General features: G+C 46.2%; 2 protein-coding genes across 2 annotated transcripts; one reads left to right on the forward strand and one right to left on the reverse strand.

Annotated features, from left to right (window-relative positions):
• Positions 1–1492: 1492 nt before the first annotated feature.
• Positions 1493–16037, reverse strand: Sc2 (trans-2,3-enoyl-CoA reductase Sc2). Its single transcript, XM_077644089.1, has 12 exons — positions 15812–16037; positions 13377–13427; positions 13227–13278; positions 13088–13132; positions 12028–12131; positions 10725–10837; positions 9928–10033; positions 5838–5910; positions 3904–3947; positions 3428–3485; positions 2380–2514; positions 1493–1966 (listed from the first exon to the last, which is right to left on the reverse strand). Exons 1-12 carry the CDS (start codon positions 15815–15817, stop codon positions 1839–1841), a joined length of 915 nt encoding a protein of 304 aa, XP_077500215.1. The 5' UTR covers positions 15818–16037; the 3' UTR covers positions 1493–1838.
• Positions 16038–16354: 317 nt separating this feature from the next.
• Positions 16355–21005, forward strand: LOC144111105 (dnaJ homolog subfamily B member 4). Its single transcript, XM_077644242.1, has 3 exons — positions 16355–16859; positions 18744–19616; positions 20142–21005. The coding sequence occupies exons 2-3, from the start codon at positions 18750–18752 to the stop codon at positions 20376–20378; spliced, it is 1104 nt and encodes a 367-aa protein (XP_077500368.1). The 5' UTR covers positions 16355–16859; positions 18744–18749; the 3' UTR covers positions 20379–21005.
• Positions 21006–26559: the final 5554 nt, after the last annotated feature.

Genomic DNA, 26559 nt, shown 5'->3' on the forward strand with positions numbered 1-26559 from the left:
GAGGCGAAATTCTAGAAGCCCGTGACTGTGCGATGTCAGTGCACGTTAAAGAACCCCAGGTGGTCGAAATTTCCGGAGCCCTTCACTACAGCGTCCCTCATAGCCTGAGTCGCTTTGAGACGTTAAACACCCACAAACTAAACCAGTAGTTCACACACAACCATTTTCAGCAATCACTGCTCGACTCTGTCGAAGCATGGAGTCCAGAAACCTGCCAGTGAACGTTTGTTCCATGTTTCTCCACTTTCGCAGCAGGTTCTCAACTTTCTGCTTGGCACTGCAAGCTTTTTTGTCCCTCGGACAATTCGCGATATTGAATTAAAATAATCTCAGTTGGCCGGCTTGGCTAGTCCATGAGATCCACCAACCTCCTCTTCATCCTATTTCTCGCAAGCGTAGAAGAATACTTCGGGATGTAATTCTGTTGAAACACGCATTCAAATATCGGATTCCTGCGTACCTATGGAAGCATAATCTTCTCAAGAGTGCCCTCATCAACCTCTTCACTCATGGTACATTAAGTTCAGTCATGGGAGACAAACTCCACGAGTGGAGAATCGGCCCCTTGCCATTACGTTCCTGCCTCCATGGCTTAACGTGGGAAGCTGTATACTTCATTTAGAACAACGCATACAGCCAATCCCATCATTTCCGCACGACAAGAACTTCAGTTCGCACGATGAAATCATTCTTTTTCATTCATGACCTATTCACACCAGGTGTTCCTTTACCTACATCATCCTGGGAACCCAGTTCTTTTCACAGTTGCACAGGGTTTGAGCCGAGCTCCTGTCATTTAGTTCAGCACACTGCACGTGATGTCTCACTGTCCATGCAGTTAGTGTAGAGGCTGATAGCAGGGCGAAATCTTCACAGATGTCAATAAGTCAGTCTAGAGGAAGAAGCACATCAAGTTTGTACACTTTAAAACATCAGCTAGAGTTACTAGGTGTGAAAAGTCAATGTATCAAAAGTATACAACAGCTGTAGCTTACCTATGGGGCAGAAACATAGAGGTTAACGAAAAGGGTTCAGCTTAAGTTAAAGACAGCGCAGTGAGCTGTGGAAAGAATAATAGATGTAACATTTAGAGATAGACAAAAGGGAGGAGTGGGTCAGGGATCAAACATGGGTTAATGACATCCTAGTCGAAACCAGGGGGAAGAAATGGACTTGGGCAGGGCATGTAATGCGAAGGCAAGAGAACTGCTGGTCCTTAATGGTAACACATTGGATTCCAAGGGAAGAGAACAGTAGCAGGGGGCAGCAGAAAGTTAGGTGGGCGCATGAGGTTAAGAAGTTTGCGGGGATAGGGTGGCCACAGCTGGCACAGGACAGGGTTAATTGGAAAGATATGGGAGAGCCCTTTGTCCTGCAGAGGGCATAGTCGAGCTGATGATGATGATGTATCTATTCCTGTTACAGCAGCCAAATACGCCGTTTTTTACTGCTGGAAGATAATGGAAATGGCAGAAAGAGCAGAGTCTTGCCAACAGAGGTGAAAAAAAAAAATTTATTTTTGCCCCCAGAAGAGAACAACACAAGAACAAAGAATGTACGACTGGGTCGAGTATTTCTTGGTCCTTAATACTTGGCCATCGGAATGTTGTCTCGTAGTAGGAAAAAAAAGTGTGCCAGAGGGCAAGACATCACACGCGTGCACATCAAACAGCAAGATGAGAAGTAGTGTCCGTGAGGACAGACAGAACCACCAGGAAGAAAGAGAAGGAACAGCTGCAGAAGTAGTGGAGTACAACGAAGGAAACCCACGACGTGTGCACGACACATTGGTAGATGATGAGCATGAGAGATGTCTCCCAAGAGCTGCCTGATGCAGCTCAGATGAGGAAGGGTACAATTGCCTTGCGCTGACGAGGGTAGTTGGGGAACTCGGCCTTGTACTGACGGTGCTTGCCCAGGGCCCACACAGTCATCTGGTAGAAGCCGGCCAGGGTGAACAGTCCGGCTGCAGATGGGAGAAAACAGTGAACACTGCATGAAACTCGCATGGGACCAAACCATTTTCTTGTCACATTCTTTTTTCGCATCCTCCTTATACATGCAGCCGATGCTGAAAGTTTTGTCGTGTTAGGTAAACACCTTTTTAACATTTCATAACAGCTGTTAAGGGCAGTAGCGCCGTTTGCCATGCAACAGATTTGTGGTGTCTTTTGTGCACAGCAGTAGGAGCTGATGTTTGTGCTGCCGGCACCTTTATGCACAGAGGGAGCCACTGTGTTACGTGGCAAATGGCGCAATCACTGCCACGGCCAGCTATCAGTTAACGTCACGTTATACAGATGCGGTAACTGCCGATGACATTTTTGGAAATTTTTTGCCCGCAACCAACTCTTCAGCAGCACCCATAGGTGACCTCACCTGGCAGGCACTGGGTCATGAAGGTGAAGGAGAGCCAAGCCATGACCTCGTAGGTGTAGTTAGGGCAGGAGACAAAGTCAAACAGCAGGGTGAACGGGTTGCCCGTGGGCACAGGGATGCGGCGCTCCTTGGTGCCTGCACAGGGTTGGCAGCCATCACAAAGTCTTGTAACAGCGGCACACGTCCACCAAGTCTTTTCCAAACAAGGAGCACAGAGAGGTATCAGACTCGGACAGTCTGCCGAGATTAAAAACCTTCTTGGCATTATGCTGAAGGTTATAGAGGTTGTCCAGAGATCATAAACATAAAAAAAAAACTCTATGAAAGAAGCGAGCCATGAAAACTTCACATAACAACACAGTCACAATCAACGGCAGCATCACACATACTTCTGAAAATGCCATTACATCCCGAAGCTGCCTAACACCTCGATGCCTCATGCCCACACTGGGTCAAGTCATGAGACATATAGTGCAAACTACGCAATAGGCACTACAATGCGCTTGCCGCGTGCCTTTTGCATACATAGAGGTTCATTCCGCAGAGTCAAAGATGCATCACAGAAACAGCCTGTCAGTCTACTATTATAGCTGTCAACTGTATTCAATACAATGCGCTTCAAAGGCCAAGTAGAGCTAGAATAAAGAAGTTACGAGCACCTCAACAGCACACTAATGGAAATGGAACTATTAATGGAAATCACTTCATCATTAAAAGCCATCATTTAATAGCACGAGAGGCAGTCATTAAAGCACAATCAATATTTATTTCACAACCTTTCACATATCACATTTATTCTTGTACTTCTTTGCAGACAAGTGATTCCAGTTATACGAGCCACAAGGTCAAGGTGTAGGTTTCACTTAAGGGAGGCTCAGTTATCAACATTGCATGCATTTTAAAACCTTCATTCCACCTGGTGCTGATGACTTTCTGCAGTGTTCAGTCAGCTCACAGCAAGATATCACAATCCCTAATCGACCCTCCACAAGAAATGAATGACTGGATGGCAGGCATGACCTAAAAGGGGAAAATGAGAACTACTCACCAGGAGGCCTGAGATTCCTAAGGGCAATGTGGATGCTCAGGTTGCCCAACTCTGCAAACTACACAGCAAAACAAAAAGCTAGTATAACAACAAAGCAATGAATAAACCAAGCCACTTATGCTAGTTCACACAGGCTGTGCTGTTATTACTACCCTGAACTGCTGTGCACCTTTCCACCAGCACGGAAGTTTTTTACCAACAGGTTAAAGTGGATCACACTTGAGTCTCAGCTAACACATTATACTGGTGTAACGAAAGGTTTCCTTGCCAGGGTAACTACAATTCAATCCAACAAAGTCTAAAAAATATGGGTACAAACAAGGTTTGTTGCACAGAGACAAAAAAAAATTGTGCATATAATTAGAACAAAGCACTGTATTAAGGTGAAACACTGCTAGCTTTTAGCAATCGCCACATGTTGTCGTTATCATTACAGTCTGTTTCGTAAAGCATTATGCCACTTGGGGAGTACTCACCACAAATGCGGCCAAGCCACCGTAGACCTGCACTGGTCCCAACACTGCACAGAATAATCGCAAAGAAACATGCATATCCTCACTATCCAACTTTTTTTTACCGCACAAAGCCTCTACACGAACAGCCAGACAAAAATTAGACATTCACCCATCGGCTACAAGTCCAACGAATTATGCGTAGCTGAAAAAACGCTAAATCCATTAGACAGAGTGAAGTAGCAAGATTACACAAGCTTGCAATCAAAATAACAGCACAATGGCATTCACTCTGCGTAAACCATCTGCCAACCTTTACTAGCCGCAGGACTAAAGTTGTTAAACTGCAGAATAGATGCGTGAATTCTAAACGCACAGGCTTGTAACCCTGTCACATGGACAGTTTCAACTTCCTTTCAGTTGAGCAACAGTTCAGCTCTCAAACTGACATTGAAATGGCAGACTGCTGCAGCTATGCAGCATATCCCCGAAACATGCTGGTGATTAATAAATGAAAAAATACTTTTCTATCTTTATTTCTGATTGCAAACAATGATTCATGCTTTATTTCATTGAATTACCGTAAAACTCGTGTAAGGGCAGCACTATTTTTTTAAATTCGGGTGTAAATCTTGAAGGTGTGGCCCATGCAGGAATTTTTTAAAATAGGAAAAATAGGACAACCATATTTTTTTTTTTAAATCATCTAGTCCACAACAGGGAGTGCGGCTCATACACGGGCATGGCCCTTACAGGAGGTTATACAGTGCAATTTAAACCCACGCTTTGTGTGCGCCGCAAATGAACACCACACAGAGCTAAGACAATTCAGTAGAAGCACATCTGGCTTCACCACCTAGCCCTTGTTTTTCTGGCGCCGTTTCATGGCTTTGCACGTTTACACACATAGAGTAGCAACAGCTGTAGACTGGGACTTGTACTAGCCAAGACAACAAGCGTTCACGTGATTTGAGAACATATGACAGTGGGAAATTCCACCAATGCAGCGGGTCCACTGACTGCCATCTTGTCACTTGACCAGTACAACTGTAGCCCTCGACGTCAGTCAAACTGAACTGCCGTTGGCGGTAAATGGCGCTGCTGTGTAACACCACTAACTGCCATTGAAAATATTCATGTAACAGGAGTATTACTTACTCATGATTTCCTCAAGGCCCTAAGACATAGTGGGGAGTGGTTGTGATAAAAACATTGTGAACATAGCACAGTGTTCACACGAATATAACGAGAGTGTGGGCTAATGCGCCATACTGTCTGACACCGTAAATGATACCGCATATATCGATAATATCGATTCATTTGTTGCTTCGGTATCTGTGCATCTTTGTTTGTTCCAAGCCCTTAGCACATCGTCTATAGTTGGCTTGAACGAACTGTGATCACGTTATAATCATAACACTTTTTCTTTTTTTTCATTTTCATGATGTCCCTAACACGGCCCTCACGTTAGCATTCATGGTCGTGTAAAATACATGTAAATACGGCTGCCAGTTTTCCACAAGCACAGTGCAATTTTAGTTTATTCTAGGTGCTGTGAATTATTCAGAAATAAAACAAAGTTGGGTATTACTAGAAGACAGTAAAAAAGCCAGTAAAACAATGTGATAACAACAGTACACCTTTCAAATGTACTGCGTTAGCCTTTGTTAGATATACAGAACATACTTGATAGCAAGTTTCGCACTGTTAAATATTACTACTAACTTCTTTTTCAACAGTGGGTAACCAAAAAAAAAAGAATACCTTATTAAGCCCTCAATAGCTGCGACTTACTAGCAAAACCATCACTAGCAATGCAACAAATATAATACTACCTCAGCAGCCAGTCTTCGCCACGCAACAACATTGACATGATTGCCCATAGCACTTCGATTCACTTTCATTGGAGCAAAAAAATGCAGTTTTTGAAAGCAAGCAGTACGCTTCCATGCACACACCTGGAGGAGTGTACAGGGGGTGGTTGACGTAGTAGCCAATGTAGAGGCCGAACAGCCAGTAGTATGAGCAGTTCTGTGGACAAAAACAAATGGCATGAGAACCGAAAAAAACTAGCAGAGGTATCATGCTTCTGCTCTCTTCTCTTCCACACATTCTCCACTCAGCATTTTCAACTTCTCAACAGAAAACTTTATGGCAGTGACAAAGCCACAAGAAAAATGCTTGGACAGGGCACCTCTCCAATTCCTGCCAGCACACACACTCCGTGAGAAAATTCAATGCTATTTCTTTTTTTTCAGAGAGATAGCTGCACATGGGAGTTTGCCTAGGGAAAATGGCATTGTTGTTCATTTTCAAAATAGAAAAAGGTCTCCCCACCTTCCTGGACAACTAACGGTACCCAGGTGGGGCTAGGTGGTTTCGGGAAGCAGTGCTCGCACAGAGCATGTGATACAGGTAATACAGCTGCTTCTAAGCTCTAAGTGCGGGTTTCTTGTTCTCTGTGCTTGCCCTGTTCTGCTGCGGTCAATCACAGCAAGAGTTTGGTTGAGCTTGCTTTCCTCTGGCAACCACAGTGGCAAGGGCATAAGGCTCCTAAGGAGCCTCTTCCAGCCGTAAAGTTTTGCAAACAATGGCCACATGGTTGCTGACGTGACTGCGGTCCGAGGCAGATTCTGGAGCGTCACCACAGTCACTTTCATTACCACTGTGGAACACCAACTCGAGAATTTCCTCATACGAGAGGGCTTTCTTTTTTCGCGACGCCATGCTCGAGACGCAGGACGCAGCAAACGAGCCAACAAAAAAGCGGGGACGCCAACTTCTTTTGTTTTCAAACAACCAAGCTCAAAAATAGTGGAAAACTATGTCCATCTGGTGTTAAAAGGACGAAACAACCCAACAACAGTGCAGACGGAAGCGCCATCTATCGGAGTGTTTTAAAAACACATTTTTCCAGAGGCCGGCGAATAGCTGGCTTATTGCAGTTTGGCCTTTGCCGATGCGGCTGGCGGATCGCCGGCTTCGGAAGCGAATGGGTTAAAACAGAATAACTGTTGTAAAACAGGCGCACGTGCACAAAAAAAAAACCCCAATGCCGCCTTCTTCACATGAAGATCACTGTCAGCTTAACCGCACTGCAGAACAAAGGCCTCCCCCATACCTCTCCAATAAACTCTGTCCTGAGCCAGCTGCAGCCACCTTATCTTTGCGAACTACCTAAATTCATCCACTCACCTGACTTTCTGCCACCCCCTGCTGTGCTTGCCTTCTCTTCGGATCACCTCTGTTACCCTAGACGACCATAGATTATCTTGCTCTCACATTGCATTCTCTGGCCTAGCCGATTTCTTGTTGATTTCGATTTGGGTGTCATTAACTCAGCATCCATGACATGAATCCGGAGTACCCGGGATCGAACCCGACCGCGGCGGCTGCGTTTTTATGGGAGAAAAACGCTAAGGCGCCTGAGTGCTGTGTGATGTCAGTGCCCCTTAAAGATCCCCACGTGGTCGAAATTATTCCGAAGCCCTCCACTATGGCACCTCTTTCTTCCTTTCTTCTTTCACTCCCTCCTTTATCCCTTCCCTTACCGCGGGTTCAGGGCTGGTTCAGGTGTCCGCCGATATACGAGACAGATACTGCGCCATTTCCTTGCACAAAAACCAATTATTATTATTATTATTATTATTATTATTATTATTATTATTATTATTATTATTATTATTATTATTATTATTATCATGACATGAATGCCACAGCTAGCTAGCTTGCTATTAAGTAGGAATTACCAAATCAAAAGAGGAATTAATCATGTACTCCAGCCGGTTAGATGACTACCTTTGTTTAAGCAGTGTAGCCATGCGTTTTGAAGCATTGCTCCACTACCTGAAATGCCTCTGCGTGCCAAGAGTCTCCATGTCCCTCCTCGCCAAGTGTCATATGCTAGAGTAGCACTGTTCCCGACTAGGCCAGTTACTTTATTAAGTAGGTTCCTCCACTGCCTATAAGGACACTGGCGTGAAACCATGCAGAAATGTCATAAAAGGTCTTATTCTGGCTACCGTTACTGTTAAATGGTAGTTCCATTGCTGCAGTCAACTCACAGACTATACAATACCCCGTCGTCCTCTATCAATGCTAACATTTCATTTCAACATTTCAACACTAACATGACATCCCACCTTTAGTTAATCAGACTGCCTGAAAGTTCTGTCTCACAGCTGAATCATTTACTTCCATTACTTTCAGTAATGGCAATAACATAGCCTTGAACAAGCACAGCTCTAAATGTGATCAATTATGCATCATTTGTTTGTAAATCAAATGCTTGAGCTGGCAAAAAGCTAAGATAAACATATACAGTCAAAACTCGATTTACCGAAACCCAATTTAATGAAGATATCCCGATTCTCCTTCAGACGCCCATAGGGTCTAATGCTTTGACTGACACGAAATAACGAAACCAATTTCGTCATCTGTATCGATGTAACAAACCTTTTCTCGAAAAACGAGCGTGAAAAGCTGTTATTTTTCGGTCTATTTTGTAGAGAACGCCCCAAAATTTATTGACTCAAGCCAACGGCCACATCGCGGAGTGCCTTTCGTCCCGCTTTTACCAATCTACGCAGCACAAAACGACACAGCCAGTCTGGAGGGCAGCAACCGCTCTTCCCGAGCGTGCTGCCGTGAAAATGAGATAATATTGAGTTGAGTTGACCAGATAGCGCCACGGGCAAAAAAGTTTCGCGTTGCACGCCATAGGTGGCGCTGTTGCGGTTTCTTCTGCGGAAATTACCTCGTGCTTTCGCCTTCCTTTTTCTTTCTGTTTTTCTTTGCAAATGTTGTATCGTGTTTGCCGAGCTCAGCTTGTTAGGCCTACAGCACCTACAGTCAGTCTAGCCGTGCTACTCGCGGACACGGACGTGATACAGTCAGTCTAGCCTTGCTAATCATAAACGCGGACGTGGTGTGTGCAAGCAAGCGCGCCGCGAACTCTACTGACTAGCGTGTTCAGGGCTGCTAACTACGATACACTAGGCTCTGAAACTGCCAAAGCTGTACCAGACTACGCAAGCGCTGTGCACTAGCACGAAGGTGCCTAGGAGTATCTGCGCTCAGTGGATGAAGTGCCCATAAAGTTTCATCGACTACGTGAGTGCCGACGCAAACACAGTCACGACAGAAGTTTTGGATGACGGCGGTATCTTGCGGCTTGTGGGAAGCGTGGAGTGAGAAGCGGGCGAAGATGCTGAAGACGACACTGATGATCACGAACACGGTGATCACCAAGCTCCCGTGCCGACACAGGGTCAAGTGATGGATGCCCTTGACCTGCTGCGGCAGTTTGCCGGAACACACGAGGGGACCGAAGTCGCACCGGACACACTTCAGACTTATGAGAAATCTATGCGGCCATTGCTTACGAAGCGCATGCAAGTAAAGATTACCGACTTTTTTGCTGGTAAATAAATTTGTAATCTCCTGGGGCCCTTCTTGTTGTGGTAATAATTCTTGTTTCTTTTCATGCATGCTAGCGATGTCGGTCGTATCGGCTGGCCGCAGCTTCATTTTCGGCGTATGTATGTTTCGCAAATATGATGCCGCAGTAGCTTTCTGAATGCGGCTGCATCATATAATCGATTGTATCCAATTAAGTGATCGAGAAATGCATCACTCCATTTAACAAAGTTCCCGATATAACGAAATAATTTGCGGCTCCCCTCAACTTCGTTAAATTGAGCTTTAACTGTAGGTGACTTTTCAGTGCTCTTAGACGCCACATTATATCACTGAAATAAGCATGAATTCATCCACACGGAAAAATAATCAATAAAAAAAGACAGTTTTGAAATGAGCAAAAGTCCACTGAATTATTCAAAGACAAAAGCTTAAATCTGCAAATGCATATGTTCCTTTTGAGGTAAAGACTGCAGAAAATTGGCCTACTCTTCAAGAGCTTAGGCAAGCGGTAAAAGTCAACAGTGACGGGCAGTTGCTGCACAGAGCAGGGAGGAGGTTCACCCCGAGCACAACGCAAGAAAAGTAAAAACAAAATGAACGGTTTAAAAAGAGAGAAGCGTGACTCACCTTGAAAAGGTTCATGATAGGCATGGTGCCGTGCGAGAACCGGTGCACAAAGAGCGTCTCCAGCAGCCGCTTGACATAGTGCACACTCCAGCAGCCAGCTGCAACCCTGCACAACCAATAGACAGCTTGAGCACGCATGAAGTCAGAAAGAGCAACCAAGAGTCACGCACTTGAGACAACAATACGGGCAAAAGGGGGCCCTCAGCAAAAGTAGCGATAAATAGCATGCAAAAGAGACTGGAATAATAATAAACTGCGGTAGCTAATAAGACGGAATACAAGGCAGAAGCCAAGATAAGCTGGAATATAAATTTCTTCACTGGAAAACGAAGCAGACTGGAAAAGGGTTTCTTAATTAATAATGGCTCACATTTTGTGATCGCTGCTCAGCCTTGTGTACAGCACATAATACACTGATTCAAAGATGAAAAGACACTAACGCACGACTGTACTTTAGGGCTGTACTTCAGCAGCTGCACACTATGCACCTGAATTTTCAAGATGTAACTGTGAAGACCACTGCAATCAGGTCGTGGAGCTGTGCATCGTTTACTTCTGACATCAGTGGTGCAGAGTGAAGGTTGGCAGCATGCATTCCAGCCAAACAAAAAGTTTGCAGGGGCAAAAAGAACAGCCCATAACATGTATCCAGGGTAAAGCCTCCGACTGAAGGCACTTTGCAAATTAAAAACTGTTTCTCAGCAAATGCACAGCCATGAAGCAGACCATAAAATATGCGACACACAGCGACAATTCAGGAGCAAGCTCACACAGGGTTGTTAACAAAAGAAACCAACCTGACAGCAATGTCCATCTGATGACGTGCTGCATACTGGCCATACAACCAAGATGGCCGGCTGACTGTGACAAGGTACAGAGCCAAGGGTCCAAAGTACTCCACCAAGAACACCTAGCATGAAAGGGAGAGCAGTGGCATCAGATGTCTAATAAAGCAACAACTATGTCAACCAGACTTCTAGTCTTGTGGACAACAAATGGTACTTCCATCCGCAGAAGATGCGACCGTAAGCAAAAGGTGGATGGTACACATGGTTTAGATCATCCAAAACAAACAATGCTTCAAAGCATGCATACAAGCATACATATGGAAACCATAAATTTGCGCCAGGTCTCCTGAGGCTTTGGAGCCTATAATTATTTATCCACAGTTTACCATTGTTGCAAGACGTATCTTGACTAGACCTGGTACAATAGTGCAGTGGCTAAGGTGTTCAGCTGCTCCACTGAAGGTCATGAGATTTAAATTGCGGCTGCAGCGATACTTCGATGGAGGCAAAAGGTGAAATAGCCTGTGTGCTGTGCAATATCCATGTACATTAAACATCCCCGAGTAATCAAAATCACTCCAGAAGCCTCCATTAAGTGCCTCTTTCTCTCTTCTTTCACTCCCTCCTTCATCCCTTCCCCCTGACAGCTCAGTTAAGGTGTCCAACTTGAATGCGACAGTTACCAGCACCTTGCATGGACACCTGCCTTAGCATGTATAAGCACAAGCAGCCAAGGGTGCACCAGCCAATCTCTAAAACCAGTACCCAATCAAATACAGAAACATAACCCTACTTTCAATCTCACCATAAGCACAAATTCGCAGCAAGCTTTCCTCTCTATTCTTTATGCATCTGTACATTTCTGCCATCCGTGAGCACCTGATAAGCAAAACAGCATGAAATCAAGGTAATCCTCCATATCAACCCACAGGGAAGAAACAGCACCCAAACAAACCTGGCTGACCACTTATGTAAGCACCAATCATATGTGTAAAACACCCCAGTACATAAACTTACAAAGTAGTGAAAACCTGTGTTCTAGCTCACGGCTAAAGCTTCCACCATGTGGAGTTTTCAGCACGGTCAATAACACGATAACATGACGGCAGTAACAAGGGAACAGGACTGCAGACATCGATAACTGTCATGGATGCTCACTGGTTGCAGTGCATATGTAAGGGCCTAAACGTGGTTGGAATCAAGTCAGAGCCCACGATATTCACTTTGCAACGGGTCGCCGCAGCCACAATGTTGCTTTGGGATGTAAAAATCCATTAATCACGCTAACAGAATACGCAAGTCTTCCGCTTACCGTCTTCCAGCCAATCTGGGGTCCCAGGTCCTTGAGGTACAACTTGTCCCCAGATTGAACCCTGAGATCCTTGAGGGTGCTCTCATCTTTCAGCGTTTTGGCCTCTGCAAAGAAAAAACATGACCAGATAAAAAAACACTCACAATACATCGGTTGCAGTGGAGTAAGCGTTCCACCTTAAACTGACCGCTCTGATTGCAGTTTTACGTGTCCTATCCAAAACAATTTTTGAAGCGAAAGCTTCACTATGCTAGGTAAAGCCGATTTTGCCGTGCATTGCCGATTGACCTACAAGTGAGCAAGAGGTCAAGTGTGGCTACAGACCTCACCATATGTGGCCCAACATGGTGTCGCACCAGTTGACCTTTGAATTTTGAGCAACCGTTAGTCATACAGCATTCTGGTTAGTGTCATAGCATTTCTCTTTGCATAAAGCTTACATGTTCTAGTAAAGTTGGAGGCTACCTTGTGACAGGGGTTGGGACCAATGACATATGCACCTTCAATTGCCTGCTTTCTGAGACTTGCAAAGGGGGGAGGTGGTTGGGGGATTCCACTTATGACATATGCACCTTCAGTTGCATGCTTTAAGGCGTGGGGAGAGCTACTTCCTCCTTTGCTTTTTCTCAAAAATCTTTCCTTTCCTCAAAACACATGCTTTCGCATTCCTCCAAGTAAGCAGACTTAAGTGCCCTCAGAAAATTTCTTCCTCCTAATTTCTGCTTGGACATCATCAACTAAGTTGCATGTTTAGAAATGTCTTCTGTGACAACATCGCTCGTAAAACGCCCTACAATCTCCAAAAGCATTTTTCTTGTGAATGACAAGGGGCTATGTCGCAACTGCTAAGGCTGAAGCACATGTTGAGGGGAGAAAAAACATGGCAAGTCTGAAAAAATAAAAACGAGAAATGAAGTATACAAGCTCACCCACTCTAGCTAGATAATAGCACAATATGATAAAAAGTTTGCTACAGCTCTTCAAGTGCATTTCACTTCCTGCCATATTTCTAAAGAGCATTCTGAAAAAGAAAAAAGAATTATATATTTAAAATCCTTACTTGGGTCACTCTTCAGGGCCTGCCTGTCAGGGTACAGTTTCGGCCCTGCAAGAGAAACAAGCGAATAAGTGCATGTCACTCAATGCTGCAGGCAACATAAGATCACTCCCTCAACATTAGCACTCAGGAAACAACTTACTGAGGCGGTGAACCTGCTTCTTAATGTCCAAGACCGTTGTGCTCTCGTTCAGCTGGAATGAAGAAAAGTAGTTTAGAAAATAAGCACTGCAGAACATTCCATGAAGGAATGGAACTGGCCACAGTACCACCAAAACCTTTCTTTGCTCACCCCATGAAGCTTGGCCACTTGCTTGTTCGAACCGGCTGCCACAACCTCAATCTTCAGAGAAGAGCGTGCAAAAAAATGATAGAATAAGCCATGTAAACCAGTGGATAAAAATAAACAGCATCAAAACAATCCTAAACCAAACCTATGCATAATCCGATTAAACTCCTGCCTTCCGTTTCAAGACACTTCCGCGTAATCTTTTTGTCACATGCGACCTCAGTGAGCCATGAATGTTTTCACATCTGACAAATCAAGTGTCCTAACTCATTCCACGTTCATTCCACGGAAGTTAACAGATGATGATAATGATTCTTATGGCACAAGGTGTTTATCGTATACTCAAGGTGGTGTCGAAGTCCCATTTTCCAAGCACTTCACCCCAAAGAAGCCGAGCACCAAGCCAGGGGAAAGCTGTAGTCATTGTATAACCGGTGGGTAGCTGGCGGCACTGGGGACCGAACCCAGCACCTCCCGCATATGAGGCAGATGCTCGAACCTTTAAGCAACTGCTGCCGTTTGACGTCAATAGACTCCTTAGGGTACAAACAGTGTGAAAAATGGAAACTTACACAGGAAGCAACACGGCATATCCTGGCCAGTTGTTTTGTGGATTACAGTGTCCATTGTGCTAAGTTATACCTTAGCGACTGTAAGAAGTCTAGTCACTAGTTAACACCCCTATTTGACTGTGGTTTGGAAGAAGTGTGAACATTATGCACGCCTTTCCAACATTGTCATTTTAGCAAGAAATAACAGTCAACTAACCCGACAGATCATTTAGTAGCATTTCTGGTTGATCCCATAAGCCATGATTATCGTGGCGTGTAAAACTGATACATTCTTTCAAAAATTGTCGTTAGTTTTACCTAGTAAAGCACAGTCTCCTCAGGCATATCGTTGTGTCAGTGGTTTAAAAATGTATATATTCCATGTCTGTTCAAATGCCATTTAGGTTAAAGTGGGCACAATTAAGACCTGTTGTTTCCTGCAATCATTTTCATGTTTGACACTGTACTTCCTTACTACCTGTACCTGTACTTCCTGTATTACCTTACCGACTAGCCTAACTGTCGATATTGTTGCCAAAGGCATTTTATTGAATTTCTGTACACATTTTCAGATAGGTGCATATCCTCTACAACCACTATCAAGATAGTGCACATGAAAGAAGCGACAATCTTCTTTCGCATCTTCAGTCAGCCATGCACCGTGCTGTAAGAACTAGACGTACAACTATGTGGATCACACCACACTTATACGAGACTAAGCATCAAGGTGCAGCGTTTTTCCTGAACCACAGGAAATAAAAAGAAGGCAAAGGTGCAATAAATGGGCGCCTCTGCAGAAGCAGGAAACAGAATGAGACAGGCGTCTACCTCAATTACCTATGGCCTTGAAAAAACTCGCAAAGCTAACCGAGAAATGCGAACAGCGCGCTGCTCTATGTTTCCATCACGTCTGGTCTTCCTAAGAAGCGAGACAGTTCGTTCAAGGTACTAGTACTAGGGCGTTACACCGACCCGACACCGCTCTTTCCGGTGCACAGGTAAAAGTGCGCACACCGGATCGCCGTTACACGCGCCGCCGACGGCGTCTGCAGTCCTCCTACCTTCTTTTCCTCTGGCCACAGACCAACGAGGAAATCAGGAGCGTAAGAAGGAAAGATTACCCGGTTGAAAAGAGCAGGGGAAAGGGAGACTGGTGTAAACGTGCCGAGTAGCCTGCCGGCTTTATTTCTATTTTATTTACTTTTTCAAGGCGACGCGCATCGTGGGAAAGAAACAACTCCCAGGGAAGGACGCTACGTGCGTCCCAAAGAGGAAAAGTAGTAATCACAGAGCCCAGGGGGCCGGCTCTTTCGCGTAAAAGCCCTTCCTACAAAACACATGTTTGTAAAAGCTTATTTGTTGGGAAAAACACGGGTTCACTGACACGTTCGCTACGCCCAACCCGAGCTCGAGAAGGCCGGCATGCAGCTTCAAAAAAAGCAAGGATAACAATGTGCTTTGCCACGAGCGATTCGACCCCGCACAGCTAGGCAGTCGGCAGTAAGAGTTCGCTAGACGTGATAATAGCATGCCCTTGATCACCGGAACAGATACTGGCGACTTTGCTTTTTTTCGATAGCGCTGCCTTGAAACGCTCGCACAGACACCGATGTCAGAGCTGATTTTCCTGCCGATCGTAGCCTGGAGAAATAAGCGGCCGTGCCCCAAGCCACAAGCTTTCGCAGGTGCTACTCGACAAAAGTCTCCATAAATGCCTCACCGAATATTAAAGCACACCTCCGCAAATTTTAAACCGCAAGCCTTTCCTGCCTGCTGCATAGTACTAGTTAGCTACGAGCGTTTTGGAAAGATGACGCTTTCAACAAATCGTCGTTCACTACGATTTGCTACGATCTGCGTTCTTCGGAAGTCGGAAGCGTAGCTCACCTCCATGATGATCGCCGGATGCCGATGAACGGTTTGTTCGATGCTCGAAGAGAGGTGAGGTGATAACGAGAATCCTCTTGGAGGAAATGGGCCGCTGCGACAAGTCGGGATGGTGTGACCGGCCTCGGAGGAATGAGACCGGCAAGCTGCCGTTCGAGAAGCGGTGCTTGAGCGGTATGAGTAAAGAGGATTTCTCACTCGTAGTTTGCGTCAAGCTTTTGGAGAGGTCGCCACTGCCCTCTCAACCATCCCCATCATCATCAGTTTGTAAGCTTCTTGGTTGCCTGGTTTATTTTGTTTTCGGCCGACACGTCACCTGATTGATTCTTTAAAGACAGTAATGTCTAGAAAGCTAAGTATAATTATTAGATATTTATAAAAGTTTTAAACCATTATTTTTTCATAAAAACTCACTTTATATTGCTTTTTGGAGATAAAAAGCGCAATATTGCACATTTTGTGCCTTCTAGAAGGTACTAGAATGTTCTAGACGCGCAAGTGGGGCATCGTACGCAGCGCCGCCGCAATTTTAGCGGTTGTTTTGAGAACTGCAAGGGCTGCCAGTGGTTGCGCCTCCAAGCTATGCCTGCAGCTACAAACAGCTGCGGCTCATCAGCAGCTTATTCGCGTCATTGGGACGTCTCTGCTGCGCAAGGGCTGCTCTGAGCGGTGAGGCATTGTTCGCGAATCAGCCTGTGTGAAACGAAGCTAATTGTGTAGCAATATTCCTTACGCTGGCAGCGGCAAGGACTGCCAGTGGCATCCCACTGTGCGTTGCCAGCTGATTGCTTCAGTGTGGTTAACGTGCCAGCCGCTGGAGGACGACACTTGCTTGTGTGACGTCACTTGCCTGACAAGACGTCACCCAGAGAGTTTTCGAGACGTTTCTGGAAGCCTGTTTCCAACGTATATACCCGTTCCCCGCAGAGTCGCTCTAGCATACAAGAAAGGATTCTGAGTGTGGTGTACTACGTTGGTGCGATTTTTGGATTACCGAACTCGCAAGAGTACCGACCTTCACTGACCTACAAGTCCAAAGAACCCAAAGGTAAGTGGACTTTACGTCTTGATTTTAGTTCGTTTCTTGATGTTAGTAGCTCATCGCCCACGGTGCGTGTCGTTGGCCGAGCCGTCAATGTGACTGCGTGATGTGATTTCTTATTATGTGGTAAAGAGATCTATAATCTGTTAGTTCAGCTTGCTGTTAGCGACTAAAGAAAATAGCGTGAAGCTTAACGCCGTGCTTTCAGCCCACTTTGCGCGCTGATCGGGGCTCGTCCCGCCATTTGCTTGGCCGCTGAGACCCTTTTTCGTGCAGCCATGGGAGAAAAAAAAAATGCCTTACAACGGTTTTCCTCCATCGAATTGTGCAGAAATCAGTGCGATAATCTCGGGAGGGGTCCTTTGCAGCCTGCACACCGTAGTCAGTCATTCTGTGCCCGTCACATGATGCCGTTGTTTCCCGTTGTTTCAACCGCGTCTTGTTTCAATGCACGTAGAAAACTGCTCCCGCTCAAAAAAGAAAAAAAATCACCTGCGTGTAAATGGAGTCTTGCACATGTGATTAAGGTTGTAGATGTACTGACAACGCTTATATCTTGCAAGCTAATTTTGGTAACTGGAATTTCCACTCATTCCGCTGGTCAACTGCTGCTAATGGCGTACTACAACGCGTCGTCGGTCGGACGCTACCGTATGTCCTCCGTGACATTGGTACCCGATCGCCGCCCGCCTCAGCTAACTGCTCTCCAGTCTGTCTGCTCAAGTGCGCATGAGGTGTTTTGTTTCCGAAACCCGTTTTTCATACATTTCGTAACGCTGCCGACAGCCGTTGCTGTTGCTGTGTGGACGTGGCGAATTTTGCCGTAACTTATCGCGCACCGACCAGCAAGTTCTAGAAACGCGTTCGAAGCTTTCCTCGCTGAACTCAGCTACTTAAATCCGCCGCTAAGGCCTGCGATTTTTTTTCTTCTAGCTCGGGTTCATGTGGTCTGCTCCTAGTGGATTCGATCTTTTTTTTTTTTCGATTTGCTTAATGAAAGGGGTTTATGATTGCGCAAGACTGACACCGTTTGGTTCTGGAATGCGCGCATTGCGGCAATAGCGGGCCGTTTGCCCGGCCGGCGCGTTCCGGCTCTGCGTCTCTGTCCTCACATTCTGGGTGCGGCCTAAGCTGTTTTTCGCCCTGCTATTTCGTGCCCGCGCGCGGACAGAAAAACGGTAATACCGCCGCTTAGGGGTGTCGAATTTCTTGTTCTTAGTTAGCGGTGCATCGCTTAGGTTCTTGCAAACGTTGGCTGGTCGATGCTGGCGGGCGACGTTTTCTGAGTAGAGGCCATGGTTCAAACCGCGTAGTGTGAAAGGCGACGGCTCGCCCTCGTACTTTCTACTGCACTTGCACGAAAAAGCGTCCCCGCTGATCGGGCTTCGGCTGCTGTGAACAAAACAAAAAAAAAATTCGGAGGACTCTTAAGCTTCGTCTTTCAGGGTGAGACGACAGCGTGTTGCAGCGTTGCCAGAATGTGTACGGAACGCAATCGTCCGTTCTGTGCGACGCGTGGCCCGTTGGACAATTTGAGGAAAGGGCGCCTGTCTCGCATATCTCGGTGGACACCCGAACCGGGCGGTAAGGGAAGGAAAATGAAATGAAAATTGCTTTTAAGGAAAGGATATGGCGCCTATCTCACATATCTCGGTGTCCACCGGTACCGTAAGGAAAATCCCTTCCCTTACGGCGCGGTTCAGGTGTCCACTGAGATGCGCCATTTTTCGCTCATGGTCAACGCCGCTCCTTAACGCTGTCGCGTTAAAAAATTCTACCGACTGCAAACTTTGCACACGTTCGATCTAACTGCGGTCCTTTTACTATCTGCGGTCGTCTTCCTCTACTCCTGCACTCACCTCGTTTTGCCCTTTTGTTCGACTTTTGCAGGACACCATGGGTAAAGACTACTACAAAATCCTCGGCCTCAGCAAAGGTGCCTCTGAAGATGACATCAAGAAGGCCTACCGGAAGCTCGCGCTCAAGTACCATCCCGACAAGAACAAGACGCCCGAGGCCGAAGAAAAGTTCAAGGAGGTCGCAGAGGCGTACGAGGTGCTGAGCGACAAAAAGAAGCGGGACGTCTACGATCGCTTTGGCGAGGAAGGCCTGAAAGGGGGAGCTGGCGGAGGCGGCGGCGGCGGTCCCAACATGCCCGGAGGCCAGTCCTTCACCTACACCTTCCACGGCGACCCGCGTGCCACGTTCGCGCAGTTTTTCGGCACCGACAACCCGTTTGAGAACTTCTTCGGCTTCGGAGGAGGACCCGGAGGGCCTGGTGGGATGAACATGTTCTTCGGTGGGCCAGGGGCCGGTGCAGACGACATGGACCTGGATGGCGACCCTTTCGGTGTGCCTATGGGTGGCAGGCCCGGAGCCAACCCGTTCCGGTCCCAGAGCTTCACAGCGGGCGCTAGGCCCGGCAGCGGCGGAAAGGCTCATGGCCGCCAGGACCCGGCCATCGAGCACGATCTGCACGTGACACTCGAAGAGGTTCTCCGCGGCTGCACTAAGAAGATGAAGATCAGTCGGAAAGTTATGGGACCGGACGGACGGACACCCAAGCGCGAGGAGAAGGTGCTCACGATCAACGTGAAAGCCGGATGGAAGGCGGGAACCAAGATCACGTTCCAGCGCGAAGGGGACCAGCTTCCTGGCACCATCCCAGCGGACATCGTGTTTATCATCCGCGACAAGCCGCACCCGCAGTTCAAGAGGGAGGGCGCGGACATTCGGTACACAGCCAGGATAACGCTCAAGCAGGTAGGTTTGACCATTCTGGGCTTAGATGTAACTGCATTATGAAGGTAAAATCAAATTTTATAGTCATACATGACATATATCTGGAGATGGGGAAATCTTGGTAGGGTCATGGTTACTATTGGTTAGTTGAGGGCCACTGATGTTGAGGGATAGGGCGGCTGATATGTGGGTGAATGAAATTAAGAAGTTTGTGGGAATAGGGTGGTCGCAGCTGGCACAGGACAGCGTTAATTGGAGAGACATGGGAGAGGCCTTTGTCCTACACTGGGCGTAATTGAGCTGATGGTGAATATTGAGAGGCCTGCGGAAATCTCTACATGTTATTAAAAAGCTTGTTATCTCTAGTTGCAGTTGAAGGCTGTGGCTGAATAGCTGAGCAACATTAATTTATAGGTTGGGCAGGAGGCTGTTGACGTATTCTTTATAACAAAGTGTACTGTTATACCTGATACATTTCTTCCCTCTTGCATTGTTTTTCATACGACACAGCTGTACTGAATTTCTTTTTCCTTGTTCTACTTTCAGGCTTTGTGTGGAGTGACGATCGAGGTGCCTACGCTCACCAAGGGCAAGATCTCCCTCCCGCTCAAGGACATTGTCAAGCCAACAACAGTCAAGCGCATCCAGGGCCAGGGCCTGCCATACCCCAAGGACCCGACAAAGCGTGGCGACCTCATTGTCGGCTTTGACATTCAGTTCCCCGAACACCTGACGGAAAGCGCGCGGCAAATACTCTGGGACACGTTGCCTCCCCACGTCTGAGGAAGAGCGTAGATGACCTTGGGACGAGGAGTTCTTTTCTACGTGAAAAATTACTCGGACCTGATTTTAGGCCGATGCAAGTGACAACACGTCACTAAGCATTTTGTGCAACGACAGAAGACTGGAACAAATTATTCCGCTTTTTAGTATCCACTTTGAGAGAGGTTCCTACATGAAGCTGCCAGTCTTCCACAGGGAACATGGACTGACATCCTGAGTCTGCAGCAAAGCATGGCACTGGCAGCCATTGCAAGTCACCTGACTAGGTTGATGAGGAAGGGATGGCATTAAAAGGGCTGGCAACTTCAGTAGTATGACTGCACTGTGCCCTTTCATCAGGGGTGTGTTGCAGCATCTCAAAGATCTCTGGATTTTTTTTTTTTTTGTCAATGCAGCTCTCCTGTGGGCACTGCCATTCAGGCCAGGGCCTTGGCAGACGTGGCAGTTCTTGCATTTCATGACAAAGCAAGCTGCTTTGTAAATAGTGTATATAAATTTGTGCGCGCACATTTTTTTTTTCCTTTGCACAGATATGGGCGCCCAAACAATGTCTGTGCTGTGCTTGCAAGCAACATGCTTTGTATGAAGAGTACTCTGCTGTAAATAAAACACTTTGCTATGTTGTGACTTTGCTGTGATGTCTCTGCCTTGTTGCCTGTCTCCAGTGTAAGGTTATCAAGGCCTTTCTTACTCTGCACAGTGGCTACAGCACGCACTAGCAAAGGTATTAGCCGTAATGGATTGCATCGGCCCAAGAGCGGAACGAAGTGTGGTGTATGGGTGCATTCTCTGGCTGGTGTTCTACGCGGTGCGAGGTAACCAGCGAAACTAGCTTTCGATGGGGGTGGAATACAAAAAGGCCCGTGTGCTGTGCATTGCCGGCGCACTAACTTCAGGATGGTCTAAGTTAATCCGGAGCATCTCACTGCGGCATCTTTCTCGTAGCCCGCGTCAAACCACGTAATTTACAATTTTCCCGGCGAAGCTTAGCACCCAGAGGCATAGAAGGCAGGCAAAGACTAGTCGGGTACTTTATACCTGCGCAGAACCGAATGGCGCCAACAGTTTTGCTTGCGCTCCTTGAACAACAAGCCCATCTAGCGACCAACTGGTTGTCTGATGCCTAAATTTGTCCCATGTTTGACAGATAGCAGTTCGGCATGCGAGCGCATGTCCTGAATTTGATTTTCTTTTTTCGACTAACGGCGTCATCGCAAAGAGACTCATTGCCCTGCAAATACTCTTGCAATGCTAAACGCGCACCATCAGATGCTTCTTTTGGTTAAACCGCTCGCTTATTCGCGCTGGAGTTTTACGCAAAGATGACATACAACAGCTCTTGCTTTTTGAATAGCAAGTTTGAACGATGAACTAAGACATGCTCTATTTTCCCACTACAAGGGTGGCTACGCCTTAAAAGTTCTTGGTGGGAATTTTGACAAATGGTTGCATTACATTTGTCTCGGGTGCCTATGGGAGTCGAACGTAAGACACCCACATCACGCTGGAGTCAAGATTTCTGGACCAAATAGAGCGAGGGGATGTAGTACTTGCTGATAAGGGATTTCCTGTAATTAGGGCACCAGCTGAAGGCAAAGAAGGAATTGTCGTTCTACCCCCATTCTCGAAAGGGAATGTCCAGTTCATCTGTAAGAAAGTGCAGGAAAGCTACCATATTGCACAGGTACGGACGAATACACGTTGAAAGGGTGATCCAGCCTCTGAAGCTGTTTAATGTCTTGAACTCGGGGATCTCCGTCGACATGATTCGTCATATGAGTTCAATAATGCGCATGTGCTGCATTCTGGTTAATCTTCAAAACCCAGTTATCGACACAGAAGGTCCTGAGGTTAACAAAAATGAGGACTGAAAGCCCGACTGCATCACATTTCTTTTGTTCGTTTGGTTCGGTTTCACTGTGTTTACATCCCAAAGAGACTCGAGCTATGAGGGATGCCACAGTGGTTCTTTAGCATACACTTATTTCTTTTGCAGGTGCTCTTGAGTACACTGAAAAACCAGTATCGTATGGTATGCGGAGTGTAGTGTTGCAAATGTATACATATGTATTGAGAGACACAGGTATTAGAGGGCTGTAGGCTAATTTTGAGCTATGTTGATGTCAAAACCGCACAGGAGAGGGTCCGTTGGAGAGACTGTGCTGACCAGCTAGCGTGATCAGTACGGTACTTGTCTGCAATGATAGGTCGAGAATGGACTGCTGTCTTACATATCGGAGTTATTTCCGACATTCATTTCTGCCCTTGTTACAGTTTTGGGTTGCACCTTTCTGTGTCTATTCAAAACCTGACAGTCCTTGCTCGTTGTCTTCATGACAGTTTGAGTAATGCTTTCATGTGTCTGCACGTGCTTTCAACCTTATACTTGTGTTCATGTTCCCCTCTTATGTTCTTCCTAATTGCCAAGTTCTTATGTCCCTGCTGACTGAATTGTGCTCATTGATTACTCAGGTTCTCTTAGTATCTATACTGCATTTGTTATTAAGGTTAGTTTTCTGCTGCTGTCGTGTTTTTGCTGGGTGTGGGCACTTCAGCTTTGTTGAGCCGCCAGTTATAGTAGTTATCTCTCTAAAGTGGAAAGCAGTAGCTGTAGCCACCTTTCGGCACCAACCTCTCCTTTCAAAGCTAGTCCGTTTCACTGGCACACACATAAGTTTATTCCAATGACATTTTTCTAGACCATGTGCTATGTACTTGCAAATCGATGCTTGAATGTGTTTAGCTTACATTAAAACAAATTGATACACAAATCATCCGCACCTGCTTTCTATGGATTGCCCAAAATCCACAAGCCAGACGTTCCTTTGCGTCCCATCGTGGATTACACTCGCTCCCCCCTGCATAACCTCTCGAAGTTCTTGCACCAAGTCCTTTCTCCGCTCGTTGGCCAGAGTCCCAGTCACGTCCGCAATTCGTTCGACTTTGTCGAGAAGAACCGTAGCACCTCAATCAATGAAGATGAGGTGATGGTGTCGTTTGACGTTAAGTCCCTGTTCACGAGCATCCCGATACACCTTGCTGTCAGCGTTTGCACCACTGCCCTCGAGGCTGGTGTTACTTTGCCGGAACGATCACCGATAGACGTACCGGACCTGCGCAGGCCTCTAGACTTCAGCCTAAAGAACACATACTTCGTTTTCATGGGCAATTTTTACAAACAGGTACACGGGACCCCATGGACACCTGTTTCGGTTACGGCTGCCAATCTCACCATGGAAAAGCTGGAACAGCGGGCGTTGGCCTCCTTTGTCCCTTCCCCGAAGGTATTTTTCCGCTACATCGACGACTGCTTCTGCACCATTCAAAAAGGCGTGGTGAGCAAGTTTCTGGACCATCTTAACAGCCTGAAAAGAGCCATTCAGTTTAATATAGAGGAAGAATTGGACGGCAGACTGCCATTCCTTAACGTCCTTGTTTCACGGGAAGGCCAGGGTCTATCTTTCAGCGTATACCAAAAGCAGACGCACACTGGCCGCTACCTATATTTCAACTCAGTGCACCCTGCCAGCCATAAGAAGGCCGTTAGCACGTTATTGCAGCGTGCGAAAAGGTTGTGCACAAGGCCCGAGGATGCGACCCTGGACGAGAAAAAGGTATGTGATGACCTCAGAAGCTGTGGATACCCTAGGCACTTCATCAACGCTGTAGAACGTCAGTTGGCAAAACAAGGACAACCGGACACCCGCCCTCCGCTCAAGAAACGGGCTTCTGTGCCGTATGTCACGGGTACAAGTGAATGCCTGGCATGTGTCCTACGGGAATATGATGTGCAGGTGGCACATGTCCCGGCCAGAAAGATGCACCATCAGCTTGTAAAGGTGAAGGACACACTGCCAAAGGAAAGGTTCCCCGGAGTTGTCTACGAAATCCCCTGCGCAGACTGCAACGGTGTGTATATCGGGGAAACTGGGAACTACCAGAAGCGATTGCAGCAGCACGCTCGGGACATAAAAAATGAAAACACCCGCAACAACGCCTTAACAGAGCACGCCGTCATGAATGGCCACAATATTGACTGTGACAAGACAAGGAACATCTCAACCGAAAAAGTAGCAGCAGCACGACTTCATCTGGAATCCCTAATCATACAAACTACGTCACACACGTTAAACCGGAACGACTGTAATTACACCCGATATATGCACGCTCCTTGCGCCGATTATTCAATCATACTTAAACGACCCTTGTTTGGTGATGAATTCGTTGTGAACAAGGCCTCCGTGTGGAAGCCGAAACGTCAAGAACGAACCTTTTTTCACTGGGAGTTCATGGCTGTTTCAGGAATGTTACAAGCAAAACCCGAAAAGCAATATTGAATCATTACTGATTATTTTTTTTGTAAACTTCTGTCATATTTTCAAATGATAAATCTGCCACCATCAATAACCACTCCATCTTGTGTTCGCTTTTTCTTCCTGCAAATACAAGTTATGCCTGCAGTTAGTGCTGCCAGAAGAGTTCGAACATAATCGCATGATTTTTATGAAGTGTTTTTTTGTTTACAAGAGACATGAATAAAAATATGGAGTGTTTTAGGAAACAAATGACTCGAGCACGTTTCTGTATTAAAATGATCAGTGTGCAGAGTTCCAGGGTTCTTGATCACGTTTTACTGAAATATAGAGGTTACACCTCACCTAATAGTAAGCTGCACCTGTAAGCATGTGAAAGGGAATAATATTATTACTTTCAGTAAAAGCTGCAAGCTTGATTCCACCTGGGGTTTTTTCACCAGCAAATACTGCAGCCACACTATGAGACTACACTGTGGGTCTTAGTGAAGACTTATTGCAAAGCATACTATCACTATGTTTTCCAGTTGCGCATGGGGAGACTAAATGGTACACATCACTCATTCTACTTGCAGCCGTTTATTTCAGCAATCTGTAGCCTGATATGCGAGGCTGTAAGATGACTAGATTAACCAGCACAGTTATTTGTCAGTGTCAGAAGGTCTTTCAGTCAATGCGTGAGAACCCTCAAAAGGTGCTCAAAATAAAAGACTTCCAGCTTCGGTATGTACTCAGCTAGGAAGCAATCATCTCTCTTCACTGTGACTGTTATGCTGTGCTGTGGTGAGTAAACAAAAAAAGGGCATGCTCTAGATTTAAAATCTACAGCATCACCATCACTTGTGTGTAGTAGGCATGTCCTTTCTTAAGCATCAAATGCCAATCGTTGTACTCAATATATGGGACAAAGCTGAGCTCATGTTCATAGTCAATCAAATGGTAGTTTCCTTTCAGCGAGAAAGGGCACTTGATTTCAACAAGGCATTTGTATCCATTGGCTACATGAATTCCATCAGGGCTGCAACATAGCCATTGTTTCTCCAGATGTATTATAAGCCCGACCTGTAAAAAAAAGTATATATAGCCTAAATAGGTTACATGAAAAACACCTATACATTACCTCATAGATTAGACTTCCAAGAGCCATTGAAAGTTCTCTTCTAGCTTCAGCTTCTGCCATTTTCCCTTGAATACAACAGCACTATGCAATATATTAGAATAAAAACTAACGTTTTGCTTTATAAAATCATTCCAGCATTAAAATTTAAACCGTACAAAATTTAGTTCAACACGAACTGGCAGAGGACATCATGCATGCACAATTTTCTTGTGTGCAGTTCATGCTGGTTAGCACCCAGTGCAAAGCATTCTACCGTATGAGGTGGCCACTGTTGAGAAGAACGTTGGTCTTGCCAGAGATTCCTCCAGGTCTTCAAAGTTTAATGTGCGGGTTTTAATTCTGTGCGCGCTGGTACTTGTCACCCGAACGCATCGTTCTTGATGCCACCTGTTGTGAAATGTGAATTGATCATTGACCCAAAAAAAAACGAGACAATTGGCCAAAAAGAACGTGGGAAAAATTCCGCTCGCAAACCTTGCCGATGCTGCCTGGCCTCTCGCCCAAGCTACCGCCCAAACATTCTCTGATGAGCTCAGCTTCAACAGCTGTACTTTCAAAAGAGAGCGCAACCTCGCACTTCTCTTCCTTTGAGCGTGCCTCTCTTTCCTCCAGGGCAGGCACAAGAGTGCAGTTTACCTGGGGAAAGTTCGCGAGTGCGCTAATTGGGCACAAAGCCCCAAGAACCGGAACCGGCAGGGGACGACCAGCAGGAATAATGAAAATAAAAACATACCATCTCACGAAAGCA

Source organism: Amblyomma americanum, chromosome 11 (assembly GCF_052857255.1).
Source record: "Amblyomma americanum isolate KBUSLIRL-KWMA chromosome 11, ASM5285725v1, whole genome shotgun sequence".
Taxonomy (NCBI): domain Eukaryota; kingdom Metazoa; phylum Arthropoda; class Arachnida; order Ixodida; family Ixodidae; genus Amblyomma; species Amblyomma americanum.